Source organism: Solea solea, chromosome 11 (assembly GCF_958295425.1).
Source record: "Solea solea chromosome 11, fSolSol10.1, whole genome shotgun sequence".
Classification (NCBI taxonomy): domain Eukaryota; kingdom Metazoa; phylum Chordata; class Actinopteri; order Pleuronectiformes; family Soleidae; genus Solea; species Solea solea.
Window position 1 is genome coordinate 11,514,101 of NC_081144.1, and position 24,332 is coordinate 11,538,432.

The following is a 24,332-nucleotide window of genomic DNA, read 5'->3' on the forward strand; positions in this document are numbered from 1 at the left end:
TCAGCTGAGCCAAACTCACACAATATCAACATCATATCAAAACCAACCATGTGTAGTTCCATACAATGACGAAGAAGACAGGGTATTTTTCTCCTAAACTGAGCTGAATTTGAAGACAAATGGGCAAATAAACGATGTGATGATCCCATTGTCTCATTAGCCTCACAACTGATTTTGCTCCTGCAACGTGGAATAACAAGCAAAACGCACACTGCAGGGGAACTGTTCATGGAAACCAAAGAAAGAACTATACTAAACACTGCAAGTATTTATAACATCCAAAAATATTAATTAACAGTCGCTTATTAAGGTTTCAATTTGGACAATGTCCCAGTTAAAGTGGATCATCAGACATGCGTGTCTCTTAGTCTGGAGGACATGACCTTAAAATAACATGAGGAGAGCAAGCACGATCTTGTGTTAATTTAAGAAAATTAATGAGGTGAACCATTTTTATTAGGATTATTTGTATTTTACTGATATTTCTATACAAACATTTGACTCATTAACAGCGTTTAACGTGTACATTCTATATTTAACTGTTTCCAAATAAATCCACAGGTCACTAAATTACACAAACAACACTTTTAAAATGAATGAATGAAAACTTTCTCTTTCACATACAAGTGTGTGGACAAGTAAAATAGAGTGAGTACATGAGTGAGTAGAGACAGTGGAGAGGGAGAGAGGGTGTGGTATATGAAGCCCGACTTTGTAAAATTTCCCTCACGTCATTTTTTTTTTAATCAAATATAAAAATATTTTTCGCTTACTAACATGAACGCACAACAAAGTGTCAAGATAAAACGTCTACGTTTAAACCGAGAATCGTTCATCTTTAAATGTAATATAATTGGATTAAAACGGGGTGTAAACATGAGGATGTTGATGCGTAAAAACAAGTCTCATCATAACAACCTGTGACCACTTTTCTCATACCACCTCGTTTCCGGTGCATGTGCTTAACACGCAGCATCAAGTGTATTAAAACTTAACATTTTATCGGTTTTTTTTTTTCTTCCAAAAACACAACTGATTAACAATCAGTAAAACACGCACATTTAAAAACAACGTTTTGCCATTAATTTCGCAGTTAAACCCGTTTGAAAACCATGCATTGAACGCCACAGTGATATAAATGTAAACAACAATATTTACACGCTGAAATAAGCGCACAGTCGCGGGCCTGTATGCAAAGTTATAAAGGCAACTTACTGCAGCAGCTCTCAGTCCCTCGCACCAGCCGACTACACAGTCCGGAGAAAGGTACTGCATCCTCACTGCCACAAAGCCCTTTCTTCCTCAGATAAGGGGAAGCCAGCAGCTGCGATTCCGGACAGTTAAGATTATATATGATGTGTATATATCGAAGGTTTGTCAGCTCTTCCAGGCCATAAAACCCACTTAAATGACACCACGTGCTTCCCATTCACCATTCACAGGCCCTGCTTGGGGCAATTGGCATATGTAACCTTGTAAACTTTAAAATACCCTAAAAGAAAGACATAGAAAAGGGGGATTCAATACATTGTCCACGTATATGTTAGGCCTAACAGGGCGCAGAGAAAGTGGACGCAGCGTTGACCGGTTCTCATAACCGTCAAGGAAGTTGAATAGGAAGCTATTAGTATGAGAGGTGAGTTGATTTTTCTTTTTTCTTGAAGCAGTTGCTGTAGAGAGAGAGAAATTGCCTCACAACCTTGGGCTAGACTGCGTCACACGACTGCTTCTATAGTGAAAGCTGCCACTGCTGGTGCTGAGCACAGATTCACAGCAACTGCTACGGTTTTATGTCCATTATACGAGCAGACGGTGTTGTTTTAACTACAGTGTAATGATGCCAGGATTTAAGAGCAGGGCGACGTCATAAAGTGGCCATATGGCCTCAACAATGGTGGCGCGTAATATCAGAGTGCGGCCACAGGAAACCAAAGTTTTGCATCCATGTTGTGTTGTGTGCGAGTGTTGTCACAGGCTACAATGTGTCTGTGAGTGTGTGTGTGTGAGTGTGTGTCTTCCTTCCCTGACTAAACAGGAAGCGTAGTCTGGCTGTGGTGCTGTGGTGGAAAAGGGGCAATAAAGTTTTATGGGGGGCCTTAAACTTCAGAGCGCGTTTGTCAGTCAGTGCACTTCTGTGGATTCCCGAGACAGATTTAAAGACACGAAACAGAAGCAAAACGTATTAATAAGAAAAAAACTGTACAAATTCGTAGCAGTTTAATTCAGTAGACAGAATTATTTTAAAGACACAAAAATGTGTGTAATTCTAGCATTAACCTCTACAATCAGGAGAGAAAAATAATAACAGAAATGTGCTTTTTTATGACAATAGGAAAACATTTTTTTTCCCACGTTTTAATGATGATAGTTTATTGGTTACAATCAACAAACGAGCACCTATATGAGTTGTTCTCGGCCTTGGGTAAACCAGACACCTGACGTTTACAAAGGAGGAGAGAAATCGCTTCATTGCACATCACAAATATCATCACATACAGTCGCTGAATTATTACAGAACGATTTCAAAAATTCACAGAGAGATGACAGACAACATGGAGAAGAAACGAAAAGCACACATCCAACCAAGGGTTGCACTTCAACATGTTAGAGAGAAAATATTAGGGTTAATGAAGTAGCTTTTACTGGCGAGGACTTATGGGAAACATCTCCTTTAATCATTACGATTTCTCCCAGAGCAGTCAGTATTAATTTCGCCTTCATTTCAGGTTTTTGATTAGTTTTTTAATCATATGATGGGGATGTACAGTTGGAAATGATGCATGCATCCCCCAGCCTGCACCTCTCGTGTCCTAAGTGAAATAAACCATGGGTTATTAGTATATAGTTGTGCAGCCACTGCAGACCAGAGCCTTGCAGCGTGAAGGACCATGCAGCAGCAGCAGCAGCAGCTTCTCTCAACCTCATGTCCACTTCGTGCAGTCAAGTGAGGTTATCATCGCATGGGCACCAAATTAATTTAGAAATGTAAACCGATTGATCAAAGTGAGTGATATTCAATACATTAGGTCCCAAACTGCAGCAAGTGACACATAATTGGTGATAAAGCACACAGGGCGGTGTCATGATGTCATTGCTCCTAGCAGTTCATCCGGAGGTCAGGCGGCACTCCAGCACTGTGCAGTGTGGCGCTGAAAACGTGCAGCATGCACCCCCGTTTACTCCAACACTTCCTCTACTCCTTCACTTTGATCTTTGAGTCCTTCTTCCACTTCATTCGCCTGTTCTGGAACCAGATTTTGATCTGCCTCTCGTTTAGACACAGGGTGTGGGCGATCTCTATGCGCCTGCGGCGGCTCAGGTAGCGGTTGAAGTGAAACTCTTTCTCCAGCTCCAGAGTCTGGTAGCGGGTGTAACTGGTCCTGGACCGCTTACCCTCCGATTCTGAAGTGGTATTAAAATAAGTTAGCGTTCACCAGCATTAGAGTTATGGAAAAAATATATATATAATAACAGTATGTTAAAGATATTACTATTATTAATAATAATATATATATATACATATACATATATATATATATATAGGGCTTGATTAGCCATAACATTATTACAAGCAGAAAAATGATCATTTATGCTCCCGTTCACCCTCGTTTAAAAGATCAAATATCTTTATATAACCTAATTTAACCTGATATTACTTACTGTGGATTCGTGTAATAAAAATTTATGTGCGGCTGATAAGGATGGTTAACTAGGTCCAATAAATATGGTCGGTTTTAAAGGAGGGGGGGCCAGGCATCATTCCACATTAAAACATATACAACAGAAACCGTATCTCGTTGTAATGTGTAAAACGAGACGAACTCTAATAGTGTGTTGGCCTCATTGCCAACACTGCGGCCTGTACGGCTGCACAGGAGTTTAATGACATGGGAGGAAAAACAGATGAAGTGGGATTAGAAAATGGAAAGTGATGTTTTCCAGATAATATTTCACCTATTTATAGCCTGGCTGCTGAACATGCAGGCGCGCTGAGGAAAGCAACAGGCCTTTGCTGTTTGACTCTAATATTTTTCAACATTCCTGCTGTTTGCTCCGGGATGTTTGCATGTGGAGAAACACAGAAACAGGAGGAGTGTGGAATCTTCTTTTTTTTTTTCTTTTTCTTTTTTTTGTGTGTCTGTGCTCACTGTCCATCTGCAGCCTAAATAATCAAGCAGCAGAAAAGCATGAGAAGGAGCAGCCCTATTCAGATCTTTGGAGGTGAAAAGTTCACGATTGGGTCAGGGCATTGGTGTTTCCCAGAGTTCAATTTAAGGCTAAAGCGTCTCTCACACACACAGAAAGAGAGAGAGACTGTGTGATGATGTAAAACACACAGCTTCACTAAAAACTATAAACAAAGCGAGGCAGAATAAAAAACTAACACACGGAGCTTGAATTTGTAATATTATTTCACATCACATTTTTGTTCTCTTATCCAATTATACAACCATAAATCACCGCGCAGATCACCTCTTCACCGTAACAGAGCAGGTTTACGAGCAATGGATGCCTTTGTCATAAAATTTATGACCGCGAGTTTTTATTATTTCCTGCGTTTGGCCTATAAAACTCAAGAGGGAAAGTGGAGCGGGCGAAAAGAAGTGTTGCAGCGCTAAGAGTGAATCAGAGAAAGCATCTTAGTCGCACTTTAGGAAATAGGCAAACTTTACCGTGGCTCATGTGCAGTTTTGTCATCCATGGATAAATCTGTGGTCTCGGCTCACTGTCCTGACGCTGGTTCGCGTTTGCGTTTCGTTTCACCGTTTGCGTGTTCTCCGCGTTCCTGTCGCCCTCCTGGCTCATGGTGCCGCCGGATTTCGCGCTCCTCTCCGGGTCTATGTCCGCCCCGCGCCCTAGCAGCGCGCTGCCGCTGTAGCTGAGCCCGCTTGAGTCCATGGACGAGCTACTGGAGACCATAGTTATCTGTGGTCCTGACGGCAGAGGAGTATCCGCACTGCCACGCAGGCTAGTTTTCATCCCCTCCTGTTCAACAGAGGTCGTGGGGACGGGACAAGTGAATATCCCGTTCACATTCACATCCTCAAAGCGGCTGGACGCGCGCCCAGATAGATCGAAATTAAACATACTGTTAGGAGAAGTTGTCTCGCTTGTTTGCCTGAAATTGGAGCTGTCAACATACGAGCTCATGTTGAACCAAGCCAGCGATACTTTTTTTTTAAACTAGACAGGGCTGCGGGGTGTGCTGTGTTGCGGTTATTTCCTTGTTTTTGTTGATCATTGCTCTTCTTTAGAGCCGCTTTTGCAAAATTCGGAGCTGCCTGCCTTAAAAAATAATCCACGATTTATAGGTGGAGTAGGCTTTGGTATCTTTTTTTATTCTTGATCCGACGTGTGCGCTGCCCAAATATGGTGTATTTGTATGGGATCACGTGCACATGTTGGCCAGTCATAAATTGGCTTTGATACTCAATGGGGATATTGATGAATAGGAGAAACGTGTCCGGTAAACTTTGAGCTGGTGGTTGCTCAGGACCAGGCAGGGATCCTTAGCGCAAAAAGGGCAGGACAGTAAGACAAGAGCGTCATCTGGTGTCTGGTATGGGGCAGGACGGTCAGCACCGGCCAGAACTCTCTGCCCCCAACGCACGCCGAGTCCGCCGCCAGTCCGATTTATTAATATTATTAATAATAAATAAGAAAATAATAATTATTAATATATAAATACATATTATTTGTGTATTTTAATGTGCTGACGCAGCACAACACAAAAACATACTTCACACGTCAGTCGCTTAAACTCATATTGGAACATCGTAGCTACGATACTGTCCTTATATCAAAGCGGTTTTGTATAATTGCTCATATCAGTGTTTCTACTGTCAATCAAAACGTCTACTATTTAATGCTTAATAGACAAGAATGTGTTTAAAAACCACTTCTCCCTCCTGTTTGTTTCCCTTTCGTCTCCTCGTATAATTAAATTGTGCAATCAGACCACACACTGAGTTTGGTGCTTATTTTCATCTGCCTTCATTTATACTGTCTGTGTATCAAAGTGTAGGAGGAGTTACTGTAGTTCTGTCGCCAACAAAACACGGAAACAAGCACAAAATGAAAGTTTTACAAATGTTTTTTATTCCATGATACACAATTATGACAAAACATGAACGTTGTAACTCCCAAACCGGAGTGTACAAATCTCTATCTCACATTGAAATCCACATACTGAGTCAAATGATCCAAAGTGTATGTAACGCAGCGTCTATTAAGCGGATTAAATGCACAGACGTCCTCACAGGATTTACATAATATACTGGTAACTGGATTATATACAGGCATTTCAGTTGTGTGTGTGTGTGTAGATATTTTAACAGTTCGTGCAACTTTCAGCTTGATGCAGAACACTTTTCAAGTACTACACTGTACTGTGGACACATGAAGTGTCCGCTCGCTCCTTTCTTTCTTTCTTTCTTTCTTTCTTTTCGTGGAATGTTCATGTACAACACTGAGTTCATACTTAAGTCGTGTCCAACATTGTATTTTGTAAGGTGATCAAATAGTTCACAGTGATTGATGGGGTGTGGGGGGCATAAATACACGTATTTTCGAGGGTGTGGGAGGGAAATAACACACACATTAATACTTAGGTTTTTCATCATCACCATCATCATCATCGTCGTCATTATTATTATTATTATAATTACAATACAAGTGTGACGTTGCAATAAAAAAATCGGAGCTCCAAATGTCACTGGGTCCAAACTGTGGCTGAAATGGTTTGATTTCTAAGGCTCAAACACTCCATCGCAAGATGTGAGTGCGAGAGCGGCGGGGAAGCCATCATGCAGTGAAGCTGCTCTCAAGTCCATGTATGTTGTTTTTTTAGGTAGTTATGTTGGGTTTTAATGGTCATTAAGGTGTTTTTTCTCTCCACTTCTTTTCCTTTCAAACTACTCTTTCTTCTTCTCCTCATCGTCATCCTTCGCTTCCTCTGTTGCGCCATTGCGTTCCTCCTCTGGCGTCCCTCCTGTCTGTTCACTTCCAGTCACCGTGGAGGTCAGGTTGCTCTCCTTCTTCCATTTCATGCGTCGGTTCTGGAACCAGATTTTGATCTGGCGCTCTGTTAAACAAAGCGCATTGGCGATTTCGATGCGTCTGCGCCGGGTCAAGTAGCGGTTGAAGTGAAACTCCTTCTCCAGCTCAAGTGTTTGGTAGCGAGAGTAAATCTGACGTCCTCTGCGTCTGTCTGTCCCGTACCCGACTCCTGCTGAGATGCAAAGTAAAGTCACTTGTTTATTTTTTTCCACACACTTTTGGACATTTTTGGACATCAAAACCTTCTGTCTGAGATTCGACCTGAGCGTTAAGTTTCGTCTCGCCACAGTATTCTAAACCCACACCGAGAAATGAACCCACTTTAGCTGTAAAACGTATCCACTCTCAAAGGGCATCTTTACTTGATTATCTAAAAATAAGCGAAGCATCATGTTGTATCCTCTCTGTCTCACGCTACTGATTATTGCTACTATATCATTCTTAAAATGAAAGCTGTTTGTTTGCACATGCAAAGGCCCATCTACAAGTCGGGGGAATACAGTAATGTTTTATGGGCTCATAAAAAGTAACTTACTCTCTTGGTAAGACATATCGTAAAACTGACCCATTCGCTTAATTTATTTGTCGTAGTAAAACTCACCGCTGTGTGAGTTCATTCGCGTCATCCACGGGTAGATCGGGACGTTGCCTTTCTGATCCTGCGCTCCTGCTCTTCCTTGATCCAAACTGTACTCTTGAGCAATGTGGCTTTGTGTACTGAGTCCCATGTTTGTTTGCCTGCAGCTGGGCAGCACGTCCTTGTCCTGGAGGAACACGTTTGATCCATACTCGTACTGAGCCCGACCCGAGCCAAAGACGACATTGTCTTGAGGAGAGTAGAAAGGTGTATATATCCGATTCTGGGTCACAGCGGCACCGTACGACGAAAAATGTCTGACTGTGTCATAGGTGGTGGAGTTCAGGGGAACGTTAGGCAAAACATCTTGACCACCGGATAAATGGCAGGAGAGCGACGGGTTTGCGAAATAAGAATTCATACCTTGCGTGTAACCCTCTCTCCAACTCTCCCCACTTCTTTATCGGTCTCTTTACAATCTCCTCCTGAGTAAATCTCCTTCCCGTCTCTGTCAATGCAACCACACCTTTCTCCCAGCTCTGCTTCTTTTTTCCTTGACTTTCTGCCTCTCCGCGTGGACGTGGGCTACTTTGAGGATTCAATATTATTAATTTCCAATCTCCGGTTAAGACGCACAAACCCGAGTGTTATAGCCGAGGCTTGGCTCGGTGAGAGACAATATGACAACGTCAGCTGACCATTCTCCACCAATTGAGAGGCAGGAGTTGAGGAGAAACTGTAGCTTTTAGCTCAGAGCTTGAACATTACTGCTAAATGCCGATAAACACAGCGTAGATTTGGAGTGACACACTGTGCAGCTTGGCTATTTGAGACATTTTGGATTCGAAGTTTGAGAGATGAGGTGTTTATGCAGGAAGTATATGATGCAGACCGTGGCCAACGTCATTCAGTGCAGTAATCACAGTCAAAGGAAGGCAGATAAATACACACCAACTCGTGTCTTAAAGGGCCATTTGGGGATTTCATTTACTTACTGAGCTATAACACCAAACATCATCTGTGATATTGAGTTTTTTTTTTGTTTTTTGTTTTTTTTTTACTTTGATTTGTGTGTGTGTGTGTGTGTGTGTGTGTGTGTGTGTGTGTGTGTGTGTGTGCCAAAAAAAGCCCTCACTTAATTTCACTGCTGCAGTGATCTACTATCTCGTCTACATGTTGTCATCCCGCAGGACGCGGGCAGCCTTTTGTATGAGGAACAAAATGAATATTGGCATGTGTTGTTTATCTCGGCCGTGTATCGACGAGTTACCAGCATACTGTTAATGTTTCCATTGTGTAGGAATTATCTGGCATGTGAGCAATTTCCATGCATTTGCAGTGAACTGAAGGGGGGAGGGTGTATGTAGGTAGTAAGAATGCGTTTATGGTCTCTCTTCAGTGAGGGCAATAAAACAAGTGACGTTCCCCAGCTCACCAACAACTATCTCTGCAGCAAAGCCATGCTGCTGCAACAGCAGCAGCAGCAGCAGCAGCAGCAACAACAGCAGCAACAGCAGCAACAGCAGCAGCAGCAGCAGACTCCCAGCTCAGAAATGAAACACTGCACAGCATGTGGAAAAGCGTGTATAAGTCCAGTCGACAGAAACAACTGCGTCTGAGGAAATTATTTCTGCCACACTCTCTTGAAAAATCTTTATGCGACTGTCCAGACAAAATCCTCCTCAGAGCAAATCAGCTGTGTTCACTGTGAGCTCATGACTCTCAGGTACAGTCTTTTAAACTCTTTTAAACTCAAAGACTCTACCTCTGATATTTTTCGCACACAATTTAATTACAGTTAAGAAAAAAACCGCAACGTGTTGAAAATGCTTATACGCTTATTGCACTTATTTTTCCTGATGTGATTATACACTCACACATTCTTCTATCTCACACACACAGAGAGGAAAGGGGAACTGATAATTATCCCAGCAAAAAAAATTATGGGTTTGAAAATGACTTTTAAAGCGTTTTGGGGAAAAAAAGTTAAGCAGGCAGGAGTGACGTGCTGCAGCTTGGTGCGTAAAAATCTACATTTACGACATGACAAGGCAGCGCCTCTCTCGCTCAGTTTTCTACTTTTCTTTAATAATTAAATTACTTTTTTTTACAGATGTTTTGAGTGTGTTTTACGCCACTACAATATTTTATTTTTCAAAAAATATGACGCGTTTAAAATGGAATGAAAAGTACACTGCACACACTAATTTGTAACAATAAAATTCACATTATCTTTTCGGAAAAGGCCATAATGGAAACCAATGAAATAATCGATACAGTTATTGAAAATGTCTGTTCAGACGCAGTCGTTGTGGTCACATCAGACCCATTGGTCCACCTCATTGATTTCTTCAATAGGCTGAATACTCGCAGACCTAAATGTGCAGCAGTGTTTGGTCTGCTGTTTGGGATCCTGAATAGCCCATAAAAGAGACAAGAACAAAGAGAAGGAAGTGGCTGGTGCAATAAAAGTTTCCCTTTAGCTTATTCGTGGCCATATGTGACTTCCGCGTCGCACACAGTACAGGCAAATAAAGCGCAAAAGTTGGAATCTGGAGTGAAACTCTGCTGCTGTCCTGGGATTATTATTTTTTCCTCTCCACTCTGATATTACCCACACTAAAAACGCAGCAAAACGGAGCCTTATTTATTTTTTATAAAAATGTATTTTCCACACACAGAGGAAACAATTTAAAAAGTGACTTAGTGTTTAAAATTTAAATTAAAACTCAAAAAATACAAATACAAATGCGCACGTAGTATAGTATCTATATATTTGGTGTGTGGTGATCAGTATAGCCTACTTTCTGAATTTGTCAGAACACCATATGTAGAGGATTTTGTAAAAGCCTTTACTTCATCAAAAAACACACCCTGCATTCTACTGAGTATATGAAAATAATATATGCATCTAACATGTATAATATCTGGTCAACTTATTAACACATAAATGTATTATTTTGCTTCCAAAACGCATATTATCCCGCAGGCTAATTGTCATTCACAACTCTCCCTGCTTTCTCCCCCCCGAAGAAACACGCCGCTCCATAAAGTCCAGCAGGTTGTAAATAAAGGCTGAACAGTAAAGCCAATGTGTGGACTGGAGAGGTTGGAATGCAGCAGCAGAGCTTGTGCTAGTGTGCAGAATTAGAAAGGTCATTCTTTCCCCCGTGTTTTAGTGTTTTATTGCGGCCCGTGAGGCAAATCACATGCGCGGCTTTTGACGCAGAAGGGAAACAAACGTTTGGTCAACGTCTCCAGGACAGAGACATTGTAACAGCACGAATAGGACAGAACCGCGATGGTCCAAGACGAAAATAATGAATTGAAAATGAATGTGGCAACGAGCTACGCTGCAAATCATCTTAATTTATGATTTTGAAATGAAGCACAATTAATTATTGTTATAATTGTGTTTAAATTATTGTTATAATTGTTAAATGGCGTCATATTATTATAAAATTCAAATGTACGCTTTCTGAAGGCCTGAGTGCAGCAGCCTGTTCCTCTGCAGCAGAGCGGGGCCCAGCAGCAGCAGCAGCAGCAGCAGCAGATTCAGTGTGTCTCCCTTGTCTTTTGCAGTCACACAGGCTACAAATGCACATCAGCATCACAACATCACTCAGTATTAGTTCTATGGGACGTGTAAAATTTCGACATTATCAGCCATGATTAAAAACACAGCAAGGAAGGCAAAGTCTGGTCCGCCCGTGATGCTTTTAACTCTCCCCCGCCTCTAACCTCACTAATAAGGAGTAATTCACATACTAACAATGTAAAGCCCTCTATAGGCACTTTACCATCGCTGGCCGTCCAATTAATGTCCGGAAGTGTTCGACTTATGCTCGTTAAGCACTCAGGAAGCTGTTGCCCAATGAGCGCATGTTGATCCACACATCATAAATTATGACCATTAGTAGGCAAAATTCTCTGTGCTGTCGGGATTAGTGAGTGAGGTTTTAAATGTGGTGATGAGGACAGATTCACGATTTCAATGGGCTTTTATGGGAGTCTCGTCTCTGCTTTTAAAAAACACTGCAGGGTGAAAAACAATTCACTGTGGTTTTCGACTCTTATTTGGAACCTAAATTTACCAAACTACCCAAATGGCATGCATTAAATGGACTCGCGCTCTCTCCCTCTCCCTCTCTCTCTCTGCAGATATTGGGCAGCAGCAGCAGCAGCAGCAGCAGCAGTGGACACGATCCATTGCAACAACAATGTTTCATAAGGGAGAAGAAGCAAACAATGTATGTGACAGTAGGTTATGAGACTTTAAAGGCTGCTGCAATAACTGGGCTTTTACAAGATTTAGACGCGGGGCTATGGAGCTCCCGCAGGACACAGAGGCACGTGACACCAGTGTGCAACACGAACAACACATGTGTGTCTGTGCATGTGCATGTGTGTATACTCACTAGAGCAAAGCAGAGAGGAGAACACACTGAGGGAACGTTTTACCAAACTGAGACTTCTTCTAACTACACGTGTCTTCCAAAAGATGGTGTGTTTGAATGGGAAAAAAAAAGTCCTTACATTCTACTACAGACATGTGTGTGTACACACACACACACACACACACGATGTGCTCTCGATATATATCACTTTGTTTTGAAATGCAATGCTGGCCCTGCATCATCCTGGATATATTTTCTTTGTTCCTTGTTCCACACAGACACAGACTCAGACACACACACACATGCTCTCTCACACACACACTCACACACACACACACACACACACACACACACACACACTGGTGGCTCCGGTTTCCCATGCTGATTAAATTCATGTACATATTTCTCAGGTTAAATGTTGCCATTCCATTCGATCATTTAACTTTATTTGACACCTTGGCACCTTTCACGTGCATTTAATCTTAGTTTAACGTCAATTCGCGGAGGTCTGTCCACTCAATGGCCATTGTGATTATTTGGTGATTATTTGTACACTTTGCTGAGGGTGTTAAATAAAAATCACACGCACGCTTCCCACACTGGCGTCAGTGATTGTGTCACAGAGCAGCGTCTGTCTCGCAGCTGCACATCCTCGCATCTCATTACATCAGAGACAAAAACAATGAGACAAACAAATCTCTCTCTTCTCCAAAGTGACAACAACAAATCAGAGTCGCCGAAAACACTCCTACGTGTCACCTCGTGCTGTTGCTCGCTGGCAGCACAATGTATCAAGCGGGTCAGCTGACATCCGCAGTAGAAAGCCAGCAGCCATAAACAACAAGCCTCAACACCCACCCACCTCCACAGGCTGCGCTTCAGGTCGCTAGGGGGCACTGCTGGGAGCTGTGCATGTCAGTGTGTACACAGTGCAGGTAGACGCGGTTTGTGCGTGCAGGTAGACACGCATGCGCGTGCGTGAATCTGCATATTAATGTTAGCGCGTGTCTTGGCACAGATTGGAAAACAGCAAGTGACAACAAGCACGGGAACAAGTCATGAGGGCTAATTGGAGCAGATCAGTCAGCGCACAGCGTCATTTGTCACTGGTTGGTCAGAAGGGCCTATGAGTGATGAGAAAGTTTACTATCAGAAGGCAATTCATTACAACAGAGTGGGCCAGCAACTCCACACCGCTCTGCTAATGCGGGTTAAGGCGGCCATTAGTACTCACTGCAAGTGGGGGAAATCAAAACTACACCAAAAACCACAGAGGTACAGTGAGCACCAGGAGCCTGCCAAGGCTACAGGTCAGGTCACACAGCTCCACAGAAAGGACGCCTCCGCCTTCTCTCATGATCTCACACACACACACGCTGCATCACACACACACACACGCACATCATTTCAACACAGAAATCAGCGGCTGGTTCCCAAGCACAGCAGAGAAAACAGCGACAAAAAGGGACATACAGTGTAAATGTGTAGTCTTACCTCAGGAGAGTAGTCCGTAGTCTGTGGTCCAGCCGAGGGGTCACGATGGCGACAGGGAAATATCAAGGGGCTCACATCTCCGTGTGCTGCTGCCTGTGTTCACGCCGCGGCGATGTGGGAGCTTATGGAAGCAGAGCGTCTGTTTACCGGGGAAAGTCCTTTTTCTAGCAGCCGTCATTGCTCCTTTTTCTCCCTACCCAGTCGCGGCTTTATTGCCTCCGGGGGGGAGGACAGACGCAGGCAGCGGATGGTAGAGGCGGCGACTGTCCCGAAGATCCCTCTGTCAGGAAGTCGGAGATCGGATAAATATCACACGAAAGCAGCGCCAGAAAAGCAATGCAGTGGTTTTCTCATGTGAGATTTAAGCACAAAATAAGACGTTTCTACGCCCCAGCTTTTTGGTATGCTGCTGATACAAGGGAAGGACTAGAGAATAGACAACAGCATAAAGTTCATGTTCATAGAGCGTGTGCCACGTGGCTCGATGCAGCCAATCGCAGAAAGGATTCAGTCGTAAACTTTTATTACTCAGCTGTAAATTTCTCCCTTTAACAACCAGGAATGTTTGCACCCATCTTTCCCTTTTCTGTTTTTCTCCCCGATGTCACGAAAAACAAAAATTGGCCACACGATATGGAGACGCTGAAATTGCATCACATGTATCAAATAAAATAAAAAATAAAAATATGACAGGTCTCGTAATAGACGGGCTGTTTGCCATCATGTAGCCTGACTGCACCCAAGCCAACGGGAAATGGGAAATAAAAGAGGGTCAGTGAGGAGGAGGAGAAGGAGGGGAGGCCGGAAGAGAAAGAGAGAGAGAGATTAAACTTGAATCAGACTGACTTTGCCTCCATGCAGGGCCTCAGTCTCACTGTCTGGTTCTTATAGGACAGATTATATCACAGTTATCAGATGTCAGGTTTGACTGCCGCACACATTCACATCAAATAAATGTTCCAAGGGAAAACAGAATATTTCAAAATGATGTTAGATTTCACACCTTTGTCAAAAACTAATTTCCACGTATTTTTTTTTTTTTTCTTTTTTTTTTAAAGAACCAGAAGAGCAGGTATGAGGCGGAGCTGGAGCCTGCAGTTACAGCCAAGACCAAGACAACACATCAGCCATCAAAGTTTATGACAAGAAAAAAAACATGTCACCCACACTGTAAATCTGCTTCAGACTTTTAACAAGTTTTGGCAAACGAGCGACAAAGAGAGTGATGCCTCTTGGAAAACACGCACATCAATTTTTACATCTCAGATATATGGAGGAAAACGAGGCGAGCCGCGGATTCCACGAGATAATCATTTTGCCTTCTGCAAATATGCTGCAACGAAATCCATAAGAATGAAGACTGAAAATGAAAGGGAGTGAAGGGAAATCGTTTAATTCGGAGCCAGGAGACGCAGTTTTAAATCACACAGAGCAAAACATGTCAGTCTGTTTCGTAGAAAAATGACTTAGAATCCACGAATTAATTTCAAATAATTATACTCATGATAAACAAAATAAATAATCAAAGAAATGCATGTCACGTTGAGCGGGTGCATCTTGTCCTTGCAGGCCGTGATCTCCACACTGAGCTCACTCCACACACACACACGCGGACAAAAGATGCAGACCCATGCGAGCTGAGGCTTTACACCACCAATAAAGTTTACAGCAGGTCCACTAAAGTTTATTGGTCAAGTCAACCCTATGGTAAAAGTACACAGCCCCGCACACACACACTGGGCCCATCCCTTCTGGAGGAAAGCTGTCACTTGGGGACACATCCGGAATTTTCTAAAGACGACACGCACGCAAAGAGTGACACTAAGAAGAGCCTTGCGACGCAATGGAAAAGGAAAGGAAGCGCTTTTGGGACAGAATTGATTCAAAGACACAACTGAGGAGGAAACAACAGTGAACTGAACATCCGCTATAGACTCCAACCTACAGGACGCACTGGTATTATTCTCAAGTTCTTATATTAAAGAGGAATAGCATGCAGAATTTGAAAAAAAAAAACTAAAAACTAATGCAATGAAAAGCCTGTAACCCCACAGTCAGAATTATTCGTTAGACAAACGCATTAGCAATGTTCATTTTTAACAACAATGTTAAGGTTTGTAAATAAAACCTTTAATTGGAGAAAATACTACAACTCCTTCACTAACTTACTTATGTCTAAAAATGACAAATAAATTTTCCGAAATATCTTCAATTTATCTCTTTTTAAAAAAAAAAAAAAAAAAATCAAAAACCAAATAGATTTCTTAGCTATAGGCCTTATCTACTCCAATGAAGGTCCTGTGGCCTCCACGGTTTCACACACAAACACCTAGTAGATTATTTGAGGTTGTTTAAATAGGTTAGAATGATAATAGGCCCAATACATGAGCAGATAAAAAGCAGACAGACTGGACGCACCAGTGGGAGCTTTGAATAATTTAGAGACGTGACACTGACTCCAGCTACAGGGAAATACGACACTCTCCATTCGTTGAAAAGCATATAGCCTATAAGAATACATTAATTTAAAATAGAATTAAAGAAGGAAAATGAAACCAAAAGGTGCATGGAAGCTGTGTTTGGGCCTCAAATTAAAAAACAAGGTCAGCAGCTGTGAGTGTGTGAGTGAAATTCAGCTTCAAAGATGGAAAAAATGGCTCATATTACATGTTTTGGAAAAAAAAATGGGGTCAGGTTTCTATTAAGATTATTGTTCCCAAATGTAGGAAAATACACCATGTGACCTACATATGTGACGTGTTTGAGGAAAGTTGTGCTCCGTGGAATAAATAAATGAATAAATATTTGATGGTGACTGGTCATATGAGCGGTGACCGTAAACGCAGCAGCAGCAGCAGCAGAGGATGAGACACAGGTTGTTGCCTGCACTTGGCCTCTCATCCGCTCTGATTTCAACACTCCGCTGCTTTTCAGTTTTGCGTCTGAACATAAAACTTACACCTCGCGTGGTGTGGACACATAAAGCCTCCCCGATGCTTTGCCCATTATTTAGTCCGATTATTAACAAAACATGCCAGATGTTTGTTCATCTCCTCTCAAGCAGCCATCACTCATCCAAAGATTCATTAAGGAGAGCCTCGTGTCCTCCCTGAAGAGAGGATTTTTTTTTTATTTTATTAAGAGGATGAATCAAACACGACTCAGGCTTTGGAAAGTGCGCCTGCTGTGAAGGGATTCACCGCCCTCCTTTAAAACGGTATAAGGGAAACATCTGCAAACACACGGCTGGCGTTTATTTCATGGATCAAGTTGCAAAAGTTTAAATGAAGCAAACTTCAGACAAGAGACGCCTCGACAGTCGTGGGCATCCTTTACCCCCTGCTGCCGCGACATGTCGTGGGCGCATATGGGCAGAAAATTAAAGCATCATCAAAACATCAACGTTGCTGCGTATTTAGCCATTTCCTCGTCTAACTGTTGTTTACCCGGAGTAAACGACTCCTGTGTGAGTGTTCAGATGTGAAACTGTCTCACTAAAAGTCTAAGACTTTTTAGAAAAGCAGCGCAGTGGTGAAACAATGAAATAAACTCCACATATTACACTGTATTGTGATTTAGCTTTTCAGTTCACTTCTGTCTGCAGCTCATTTTTACGAGTGTGTTGGGGTGGAGGAAGGGAGTACTTTGAGCAACAGAGGCTGTGATACCAATAAAAAGCAGAAATGATTGTGAGCCATCTTGTTTATTCGTGATTTTACATCAACAATGGCGAAGGGTGGGGTGGGGTGGGTTGGGGGGTGGGGGGGCACACAATTCCGTCTTTCACAGGAGAAAACACCAGGAAACGAGCATATTGTTCACATCAATATATAACAAGACGTACATAAAGATTATATTCAGTGCAAAAACAACTACGCTATATCACCAGCACATTAAAATAAAAATTCCCTCACTTTAAAATTTCTTGTAATTGTAGCAGGTATTATCATACACAGTAAATGTGCGTTATAGGCAGTTTTAGTTGTTGGGGAAATAGCTTGCAATCATATCAGAGCGATGCCATAAGTGTGGAATATAAATTCTGCAAAGGCAACGCTCTGAGTTTAGGTAGTGCCGTGGTACAATCTCTAACTTGTTTGCTTGGCTTTGAGCTAATTGTCTTCCCAAGACTCACAAATTGTCTTCAACAAGTGTATATTGTATATTGGGTAAATGCTACATACATAACTTAATAATATAAGGTTGATATAGAACAACTTTTAAAATTAAAACCATATGAAATCTCTATATTCAGAAATCTCTATTGCAATTTCCCCAGGTTTTAGGTAGCATCAAAGGATTTCAAACGATTGCATTTCCCTGGTAATCCTAGAAAAAAGATGACTGAGGAGCTAATGGCGATCTTTGTCTAGGCCATTCACATGAAAACGAGTAAACAGTTACAGTAACAATTAGGATAATAATAAAACGTGTGGGTTTTTGCACATGGACTGACAGCCATGTAACTGCTGCAATGATGTTTTGAACACTAACTACTAAGTTATAGGCCTACACTTCACTGACAGTTTCGCAAAAGTTACTCTGAAATGATGGTGGGTTTTTTTTAAATGTAGGCTCTCATCTATTTACAACACAGGTCGACGGTGGTCATGATTTGATTTTGTTGTGGTTGTTGTTGCTGTTGTTGTTGTTGTTGGTGGTGGTGTTATTATTATTATTTAAAAACAAATTTATAAAAAAAATAACAAGTAAAATAATAATGAAAAAATAAGAGCTATAAGCTTTTTTTCCATCTAACATGCGTTTTAATTCACCCCTTGTTTTTTTGTGCAGGGCAACAATTCTATCAAAGAAATTATTTTTATTTATTTATTGCCACAAGCTTGTGTAGCATCTAGAGAAAAATGAAAATAAAAAAAAAATAGCAGTGCGAATCATGGATTAGGAAAATTGTGAGAAGGGAGAATTTTGTCTATTTATGACAACAATATTAGCGGGATTCCTGTTCCCTCTTGATAAAATGAAAGGGTGGTCATAAAGTTGACGCTCTCTGCCTCCTTATGTGACTCTTCATCTGTTTATGGGACCTCTCTCTCTGCTTTTTCTTCCCTTTTTCAGCCATATAACCATAAAAAGGACCATAAAATCACTCCTTGGTCTCTTCTTTCTCTTCCGCTTCTTTCTCTTCTGCCTCTTCCACTTCACCGTCCTCGTTGCCTTCCTCCTCGCCCTCGGCTTCAGCCTCTCCCCTCTGACCCGGAAACTTGTCTTTGTTGTTCTCTTTTTTCCACTTCATCCTCCTGTTCTGAAACCAGATCTTCACCTGTCGCTCGGTGAGGCTCAGGGCGTGGGACACCTCGATCCTTCTCTTACGGGTCAGGTAAGGGTTGAAGAGAAACTCCTTCTCCAGTTCAAGAGTTTGATAGCGACTGTAGGTTTGCCTCCCATTCCGTCTGCCTGGGGCTTAAATGAAATAAAGCCAGAAGTTAGCTGAGCACGGTCGACCATACAAAAAAAAAATCCTCTTAATCCTAATATCATTTCCTGCATTACACATTTTCCCATCAGAATGAAAACTAATCCTTCATCTCCATCTAAAGCGTTCCCCTTACTCTCAGGCGTGAAGGAGCCCTACGGTGTGTGTTGTGTATTGGATTTTCTATAGCAATAGACATTTAAATAATATATTATTTTCTTATATGCATATTTTTTGTTTGTTTGTGTGTGTGCCATTTGCAGGAAGGAGTGATCAGCTGTCTGACACGAGTTGTACCCCCACTTCACCCAAGAGTGAGTATGAGAAGACTGTGTATTTAAATTATTAATCAGTTTAAAACCCCATTTACATGTATTCATGTCTGCATCAAACTCCTTATATTATGTGATATATTAAAATGGCTTTACAAAGCCTGATCAAACACACACACACATACACATACACATACACAAACACACACCCACACACACACACACACACACACACACACACATATGGGTAAAATGTAAAAAAAAAAAGGGGGGGACATAAGGAAAAGTAGAGAGAGTCAGGATAAAGCTCACAGTGACAGCAGATGGGGGCAGGCTGATGTTAATATACCAGCAGCAGATAAAAATGAAGCTTACACCTGTGTGGAGTTAATGTAGTCTGATAGCCGGAACATGATGATCCGTGAATGGAAGAGGTAATATCCACAAAAGCCTTTATGATTATGGCTGTAAGAGTCTGAGCCGCATTGGGCCTGTGGGTCAAATTACCCCCCAAATCCTTAAAACCCGGATTGTGGATAATCGGAGGCACGCTGTGTTTCAGCTAACCCTCCTGTCACTCTGCATGCTCCTGGTTGGGGCGTGAGGTATAGCATCACATTTTAAACTATGACTTATTCATCCTTCCCCCTCGTGCCTTCAGAGTTTGTGAAATATCTTATGTGAACGATAATTGACTTCAAAGAGCTGGTGTCATGAGCGGTGATCAGCAATCCAGTGTTTTAAAAGGCACTTTTGAAAGCAGCAGCAGCTCAGCCCTGTATGGACATGTGCTGCTGCTGCTGCTGCTGCTGCTGCTGCAGAGGAACAGCAGCCTGCACTACAGCTTCTATGTGCCCCATCATGTTCACTCTCTTATTTCGTTTTATGGTTTGGAGAAACACTCATATATGTACATACACACACACAGGAATTACAGAGCAGCACACGCGTACACAAACACACAGGCAGACTCACACTGACGCACGTATACACACACACGCGCGCGCGCGCGCGCACACTGATCAACACAGAAAGAATAGGAAATAATTGTACGATTCTGACCGTGGGGTCTCATCCAGGGAAACATAAGACTGGGAGAAGAGTTTTGATTTAAGTGGCCTTGTCCTTCTCCGGGGTTAGAGCTGCTCGACGATTTACAGTCTGGGTATTGCGCTAGGCTTGCGTCTTGCTGGGTACCATAAAGCGTTTGCCTCGGAAGGGCTTCATATCCATAAAATTTCGTTGCGTCTCCGTGGCAAGCCAAAGCGCACGGGTTTTGCTGGTATCCTGGATTCGAGATCCCCGTGGTCCCGTGGTGGAAAAAGTCCTGCACATGATGGGACGGGTGCTGGAAGCCCGGTGCGGCTGCTCCGGGTCCGTAAACCAGCGTGTGGCTGCGGGCAACGCTTTGTGGAAACCTGCAGTCGTAGTAAGTTGGCTCCAGTGACTCGCCGCCTTTGTATTTAGAAAAAAGAGGGTTAACAAAATAAGAGCTCATGTTTAGTTAGCATCAAGCAGACGGGCTCTCGCAGTTGAATATCTCCTTTAGGATGATGGCAGCCTTTTGTTTAGGGTCCCAACTCGCGCAGCACACACAGGCAGACAAACCGGAACTGGGAGAAACGCTGCCCCTTTGGACAATCTACGGCAGCTCACTCTCTCTGAGCCGTTCCTCTCATCGGATTCCTCTCTCAGTCGTGAGTGGGTTTTTTTTCTAGGCTCTGCAGGCTCAGACCCGGCTCATGGCTTGTGCTTTGGATGTGCGTTAAGGTTAAAGCTGACTTGTGCTCGACCGGCACAGCCACAGACGCTGCTCTTTTCTTTCTTTTTCCTTTTTTTGAAGCTTCCCACCCAACCACCCCCACCACAGGCGCCCCCCCCACCCTCCTCCACCCCCCGCCCCTTCATCTTTCCTGCGACCGTGGTCAGACGTGGGCCCTACGTATATATCCACCTTGAGAAGAGCTACACTAATCATAACCAACAACCCAAGAGGCTTTAAATGTGATCAGTGTTATATTTATAACAAAAGACTAAACTGATCCATGGAGTTTGGGGAAGTGGTTAAAATATAAGGAGTGTGAAGCATGATGCTGTTCCACTCCTCTCTGAATTTATAGTTCAGCTTGTTGTCTTTGCATGGAGGTTATGAGGTGTATAAAGCAGGAGAGGTTTCCCCTTTATGAACGGATAAAGCTGTTATGGGCATGCTGTTTGCCCTCACAGGCCAAATAGAAGGTTATACAGCGATTCCTCGAAAATAGTTGACCTATTATGGGCTGCAGTAGTTCAATATAGCATTTAGGAGGCCGTGAAGACCAAAACTGTGACACTAAAAACCAAAAAACACTGAAGCTGTCACATTCAGGCCGAAGCTCTGAGCTTAAAGACAAAACAACCTGGTCGTAATGTAGACGCGTAAAGAGCAGAGCGACACACTTGCACCATGCGCTGTAAAACACCGACACACGCAAATGTAAACACGACCTATGAATACTGCGTGCCACTTACTGACCCCGTAAAACCGACGAGGATAACCAGTAAATCTCCCAAGCGGAGGAGTTCATAAAATTTTACATTGCACATTTAGCCACAATCAGCGCGCGCACAATTCCCAGCTCAATACTTGCACGGGCTCTCTCTCTCCCTCTCCAAATATGCCACTGTGGTTTTTGTGGGGTTACTCGCGTTTTATACGCATCATCGTAAAATATGAAAGGCGCACTGGGCGAATTTATGGACCTTTCACACTCTATAAATATGCAGATTGCCAATCACAGTTGCACATATCTTTGAAACGCTGATGCAAACGTTATAGCCGTTTAATATCTGACTGTGCAAATGAACTAGCAGTTATTTAAAAATAAAATAAAAATATACATTTGTATACATTATACAAAAACATTATATTATTATTATTGATAATAATAACAATAATAATAATAATAATAATAATATAATAATAATAAAAAGGAGATGAGAAAATAATAATAGTTATTATTTTAATTCTCCGTTATGATGAAAGTTTATATAATTTTGTTGTTGTCATTATTGCTAATTGTTGTATTCATGGGATGTTACTGATGTTGTTTTCGACCTTGCTGTTATTAAAGAAATATTATTTAATATGATTCCCGGCTCTTTATTAACTGCTATTTCATTTTATTTTTGAGTTTTACCTTTTTACATTTTCTAAAAACTATATACTTATATTTATACTGGTGCATGGGGAATAACACAATGTAGTCACTATGACGCTGCATTAGCCCGAATATGCAGTTACATTGCTGTAGCTTTATCTATACTATTTGAGCTCAATTATTCGAGGGTCAAAGGGCACAACATGGGTGGCAATTAAAGACAATTTCACAAGTCAAATAAAAATAATAATGATAATAATAAATTCGGGGAATTATTGTTTAGGCTGTATATACAAAAATGGCTAAAAGAGAAATACAAGTTTGCATCAAAAGATTAAAAAATGACAATGATAACACAAAATGAAATAATAATAATAATAATAACAATACATTCAGATGTACAAGCCTCTGCTCTGTGGCCTGCTCCACAAAATGCGGTGGGTGACCATATCTGTCATTTTGTCATCGACGGGTTACTATTCATCCTCGAGCCAAGCCACAGAGCTGTAAAAAAAAAGAGCCATTCAACACACACTAACATGGAGCAACAGCGTCATCTAGTGTCCAAACGGCTCCTAAACATGAGCGAATCCACCAATCAGAAACAGCTGTGATGCAGAAAGGAAGCTCCACGTTTGTCCAAAAACCTTGTGTTTTTCTCACCATTCTCCTCAAATAAAGCAGCTGTTTATTATCACGTGATCTGAGCGTCGAAAAACATTGTGCGTCTCTGCTCTTTCTCTCTCTTTTTTACAGCAACATTTAAATTGTTGTGCTCTATCATTTAATGTCAAGGATGAGACTTGCTCTCATACACGAGTGCAGTGCAGCGCCCATATTTATGAACAATAACTATTGACTTTTTCCCCCATAATTGTAGGCTAATCGAGCACTCATGTGATGAAGTGCAGAGCGGCTGCAGAAGGCCCCCATCAGGCAAAACGTCCTCTCAACAGTGCGCATGACTCTCCTTTGAAGGAGTCCACCACCACCGTCCATTAAAACCATAAAGTAATTTAGCCCAGACGTCTAGCCAGTTAGTCGAGTTTGCTTTGTTCGTCTGCATTTGAGACAAACAGCCAGAGTTCCAGCAGGGGCTGTAAAACTGGCATTTTTGTCCGAGCCGAGCGGAAATGTGTTGGATTGGGCTTTGAAATGACTGCATCCTGTCCGTATTGTTTGCCACCACAAAAAGGCAATTTAGGCCTATCCCAGGAAACAAACGCGAGACATGGGAAATTGTCTCTCACCTTAAAGTCAGCTGCCCAATTTCAGCCTGAGATTTCTTCTGAATGCCTGTGCTTCTGCCCGTGTATAGGCCGACCACATGCATTTAAAAAATAAATCAAATTTCAATAAACGTTCCATAGCATCATTTACAACTAAAATAAATAAGTATTCGCCTTATGTTCTTGGAAATGTGACATTTGTACTTTAAAAATGCCATGTGGACCTATTAGATAAATAACATTTTCAAAACGTATAGCTCTTTTACATTTCGTTCTTAGTACAAATGTAAACACAAGAGCAGAAAGGATTATCTGCTGTCATTATTACTGTTTGTGAGGAAATGCACATACTCTCCACATGCGTTTGCTTTGTGTGCATATATATATATATATATATACAACTGTGCATATATAACTGTAAATGTAAGCTGTGGAGAATAAAATTAGAACTAATACGCAGCTATTTGCAGATGTAACTGTGCGGATGTTTTTTCGGCTTCGTCATAACTCGTAGGCGCAAAGCTCGTGTGTAGGCCTCAGCTGTATTTACGGGCCAGATCATATCAGTTGCAGAGGTTACTTGGGAAACATTGGTGTTTGTGATGTGGGAACTTTCACTTCCTCTACGGATTTTCAAATCCACAGAAGATTGTTCATGCAGAGGGGGTGAGGGAGTCAGGTCCTCTCTGTCCACGATCGAGTCACAATAAAAACAGAATACAAGCAC

At 42.0% G+C, this 24,332-nt stretch overlaps 3 protein-coding genes across 4 annotated transcripts; all 3 read right to left on the minus strand.

The window, feature by feature from the left end:
- Window positions 1-1,873: 1,873 nt before the first annotated feature.
- Window positions 1,874-5,749, minus strand: hoxc5a (homeobox C5a). The gene is made up of 2 exons (XM_058642358.1): window positions 4,674-5,749; window positions 1,874-3,402 (listed from the first exon to the last, which is right to left on the minus strand). Exons 1-2 carry the CDS (start codon window positions 5,149-5,151, stop codon window positions 3,194-3,196), a joined length of 687 nt encoding a protein of 228 aa, XP_058498341.1. The 5' UTR covers window positions 5,152-5,749; the 3' UTR covers window positions 1,874-3,193.
- A 327-nt stretch (window positions 5,750-6,076) lies between these two features.
- On the minus strand, window positions 6,077-8,590 carry hoxc6a (homeobox C6a). Of its 2 annotated transcripts, none has more exons than XM_058642357.1 (2): window positions 7,661-8,590; window positions 6,077-7,228 (listed from the first exon to the last, which is right to left on the minus strand). In XM_058642357.1, the coding sequence occupies exons 1-2, from the start codon at window positions 8,055-8,057 to the stop codon at window positions 6,915-6,917; spliced, it is 711 nt and encodes a 236-aa protein (XP_058498340.1). In that variant the 5' UTR covers window positions 8,058-8,590; the 3' UTR covers window positions 6,077-6,914. The 2 variants fall into 2 exon arrangements, with proteins under 2 accessions (XP_058498340.1, XP_058498339.1); XM_058642356.1 differs by having other exon boundaries at window positions 6,077-7,231.
- A 9,680-nt stretch (window positions 8,591-18,270) lies between these two features.
- On the minus strand, window positions 18,271-21,064 carry hoxc8a (homeobox C8a). Its single transcript, XM_058642355.1, has 2 exons — window positions 20,299-21,064; window positions 18,271-18,951 (listed from the first exon to the last, which is right to left on the minus strand). The coding sequence occupies exons 1-2, from the start codon at window positions 20,732-20,734 to the stop codon at window positions 18,635-18,637; spliced, it is 753 nt and encodes a 250-aa protein (XP_058498338.1). The 5' UTR covers window positions 20,735-21,064; the 3' UTR covers window positions 18,271-18,634.
- Window positions 21,065-24,332: the final 3,268 nt, after the last annotated feature.

What these genes read in the sequence shown, in the direction of transcription:
- hoxc5a (XM_058642358.1), bottom strand. Translation starts at nt 5,151, where the DNA reads ATGAGCTCGTATGTTGACAGCTCCAATTTCAGGCAAACAAGCGAGACA. An exon ending in AAAACTGCACATGAGCCACG is followed by an intron (nt 3,403 to 4,673) that starts GTAAAGTTTGCC and finishes ATACCACTTCAG; the next exon opens with AATCGGAGGGTAAGCGGTCC.
- hoxc6a (XM_058642356.1), bottom strand. Translation starts at nt 8,057, where the DNA reads ATGAATTCTTATTTCGCAAACCCGTCGCTCTCCTGCCATTTATCCGGT. An exon ending in GCGAATGAACTCACACAGCG is followed by an intron (nt 7,232 to 7,660) that starts GTGAGTTTTACT and finishes TTTGCATCTCAG; the next exon opens with CAGGAGTCGGGTACGGGACA.
- hoxc8a (XM_058642355.1), bottom strand. Translation starts at nt 20,734, where the DNA reads ATGAGCTCTTATTTTGTTAACCCTCTTTTTTCTAAATACAAAGGCGGC. An exon ending in TCCCTGGATGAGACCCCACG is followed by an intron (nt 18,952 to 20,298) that starts GTCAGAATCGTA and finishes ATTTCATTTAAG; the next exon opens with CCCCAGGCAGACGGAATGGG.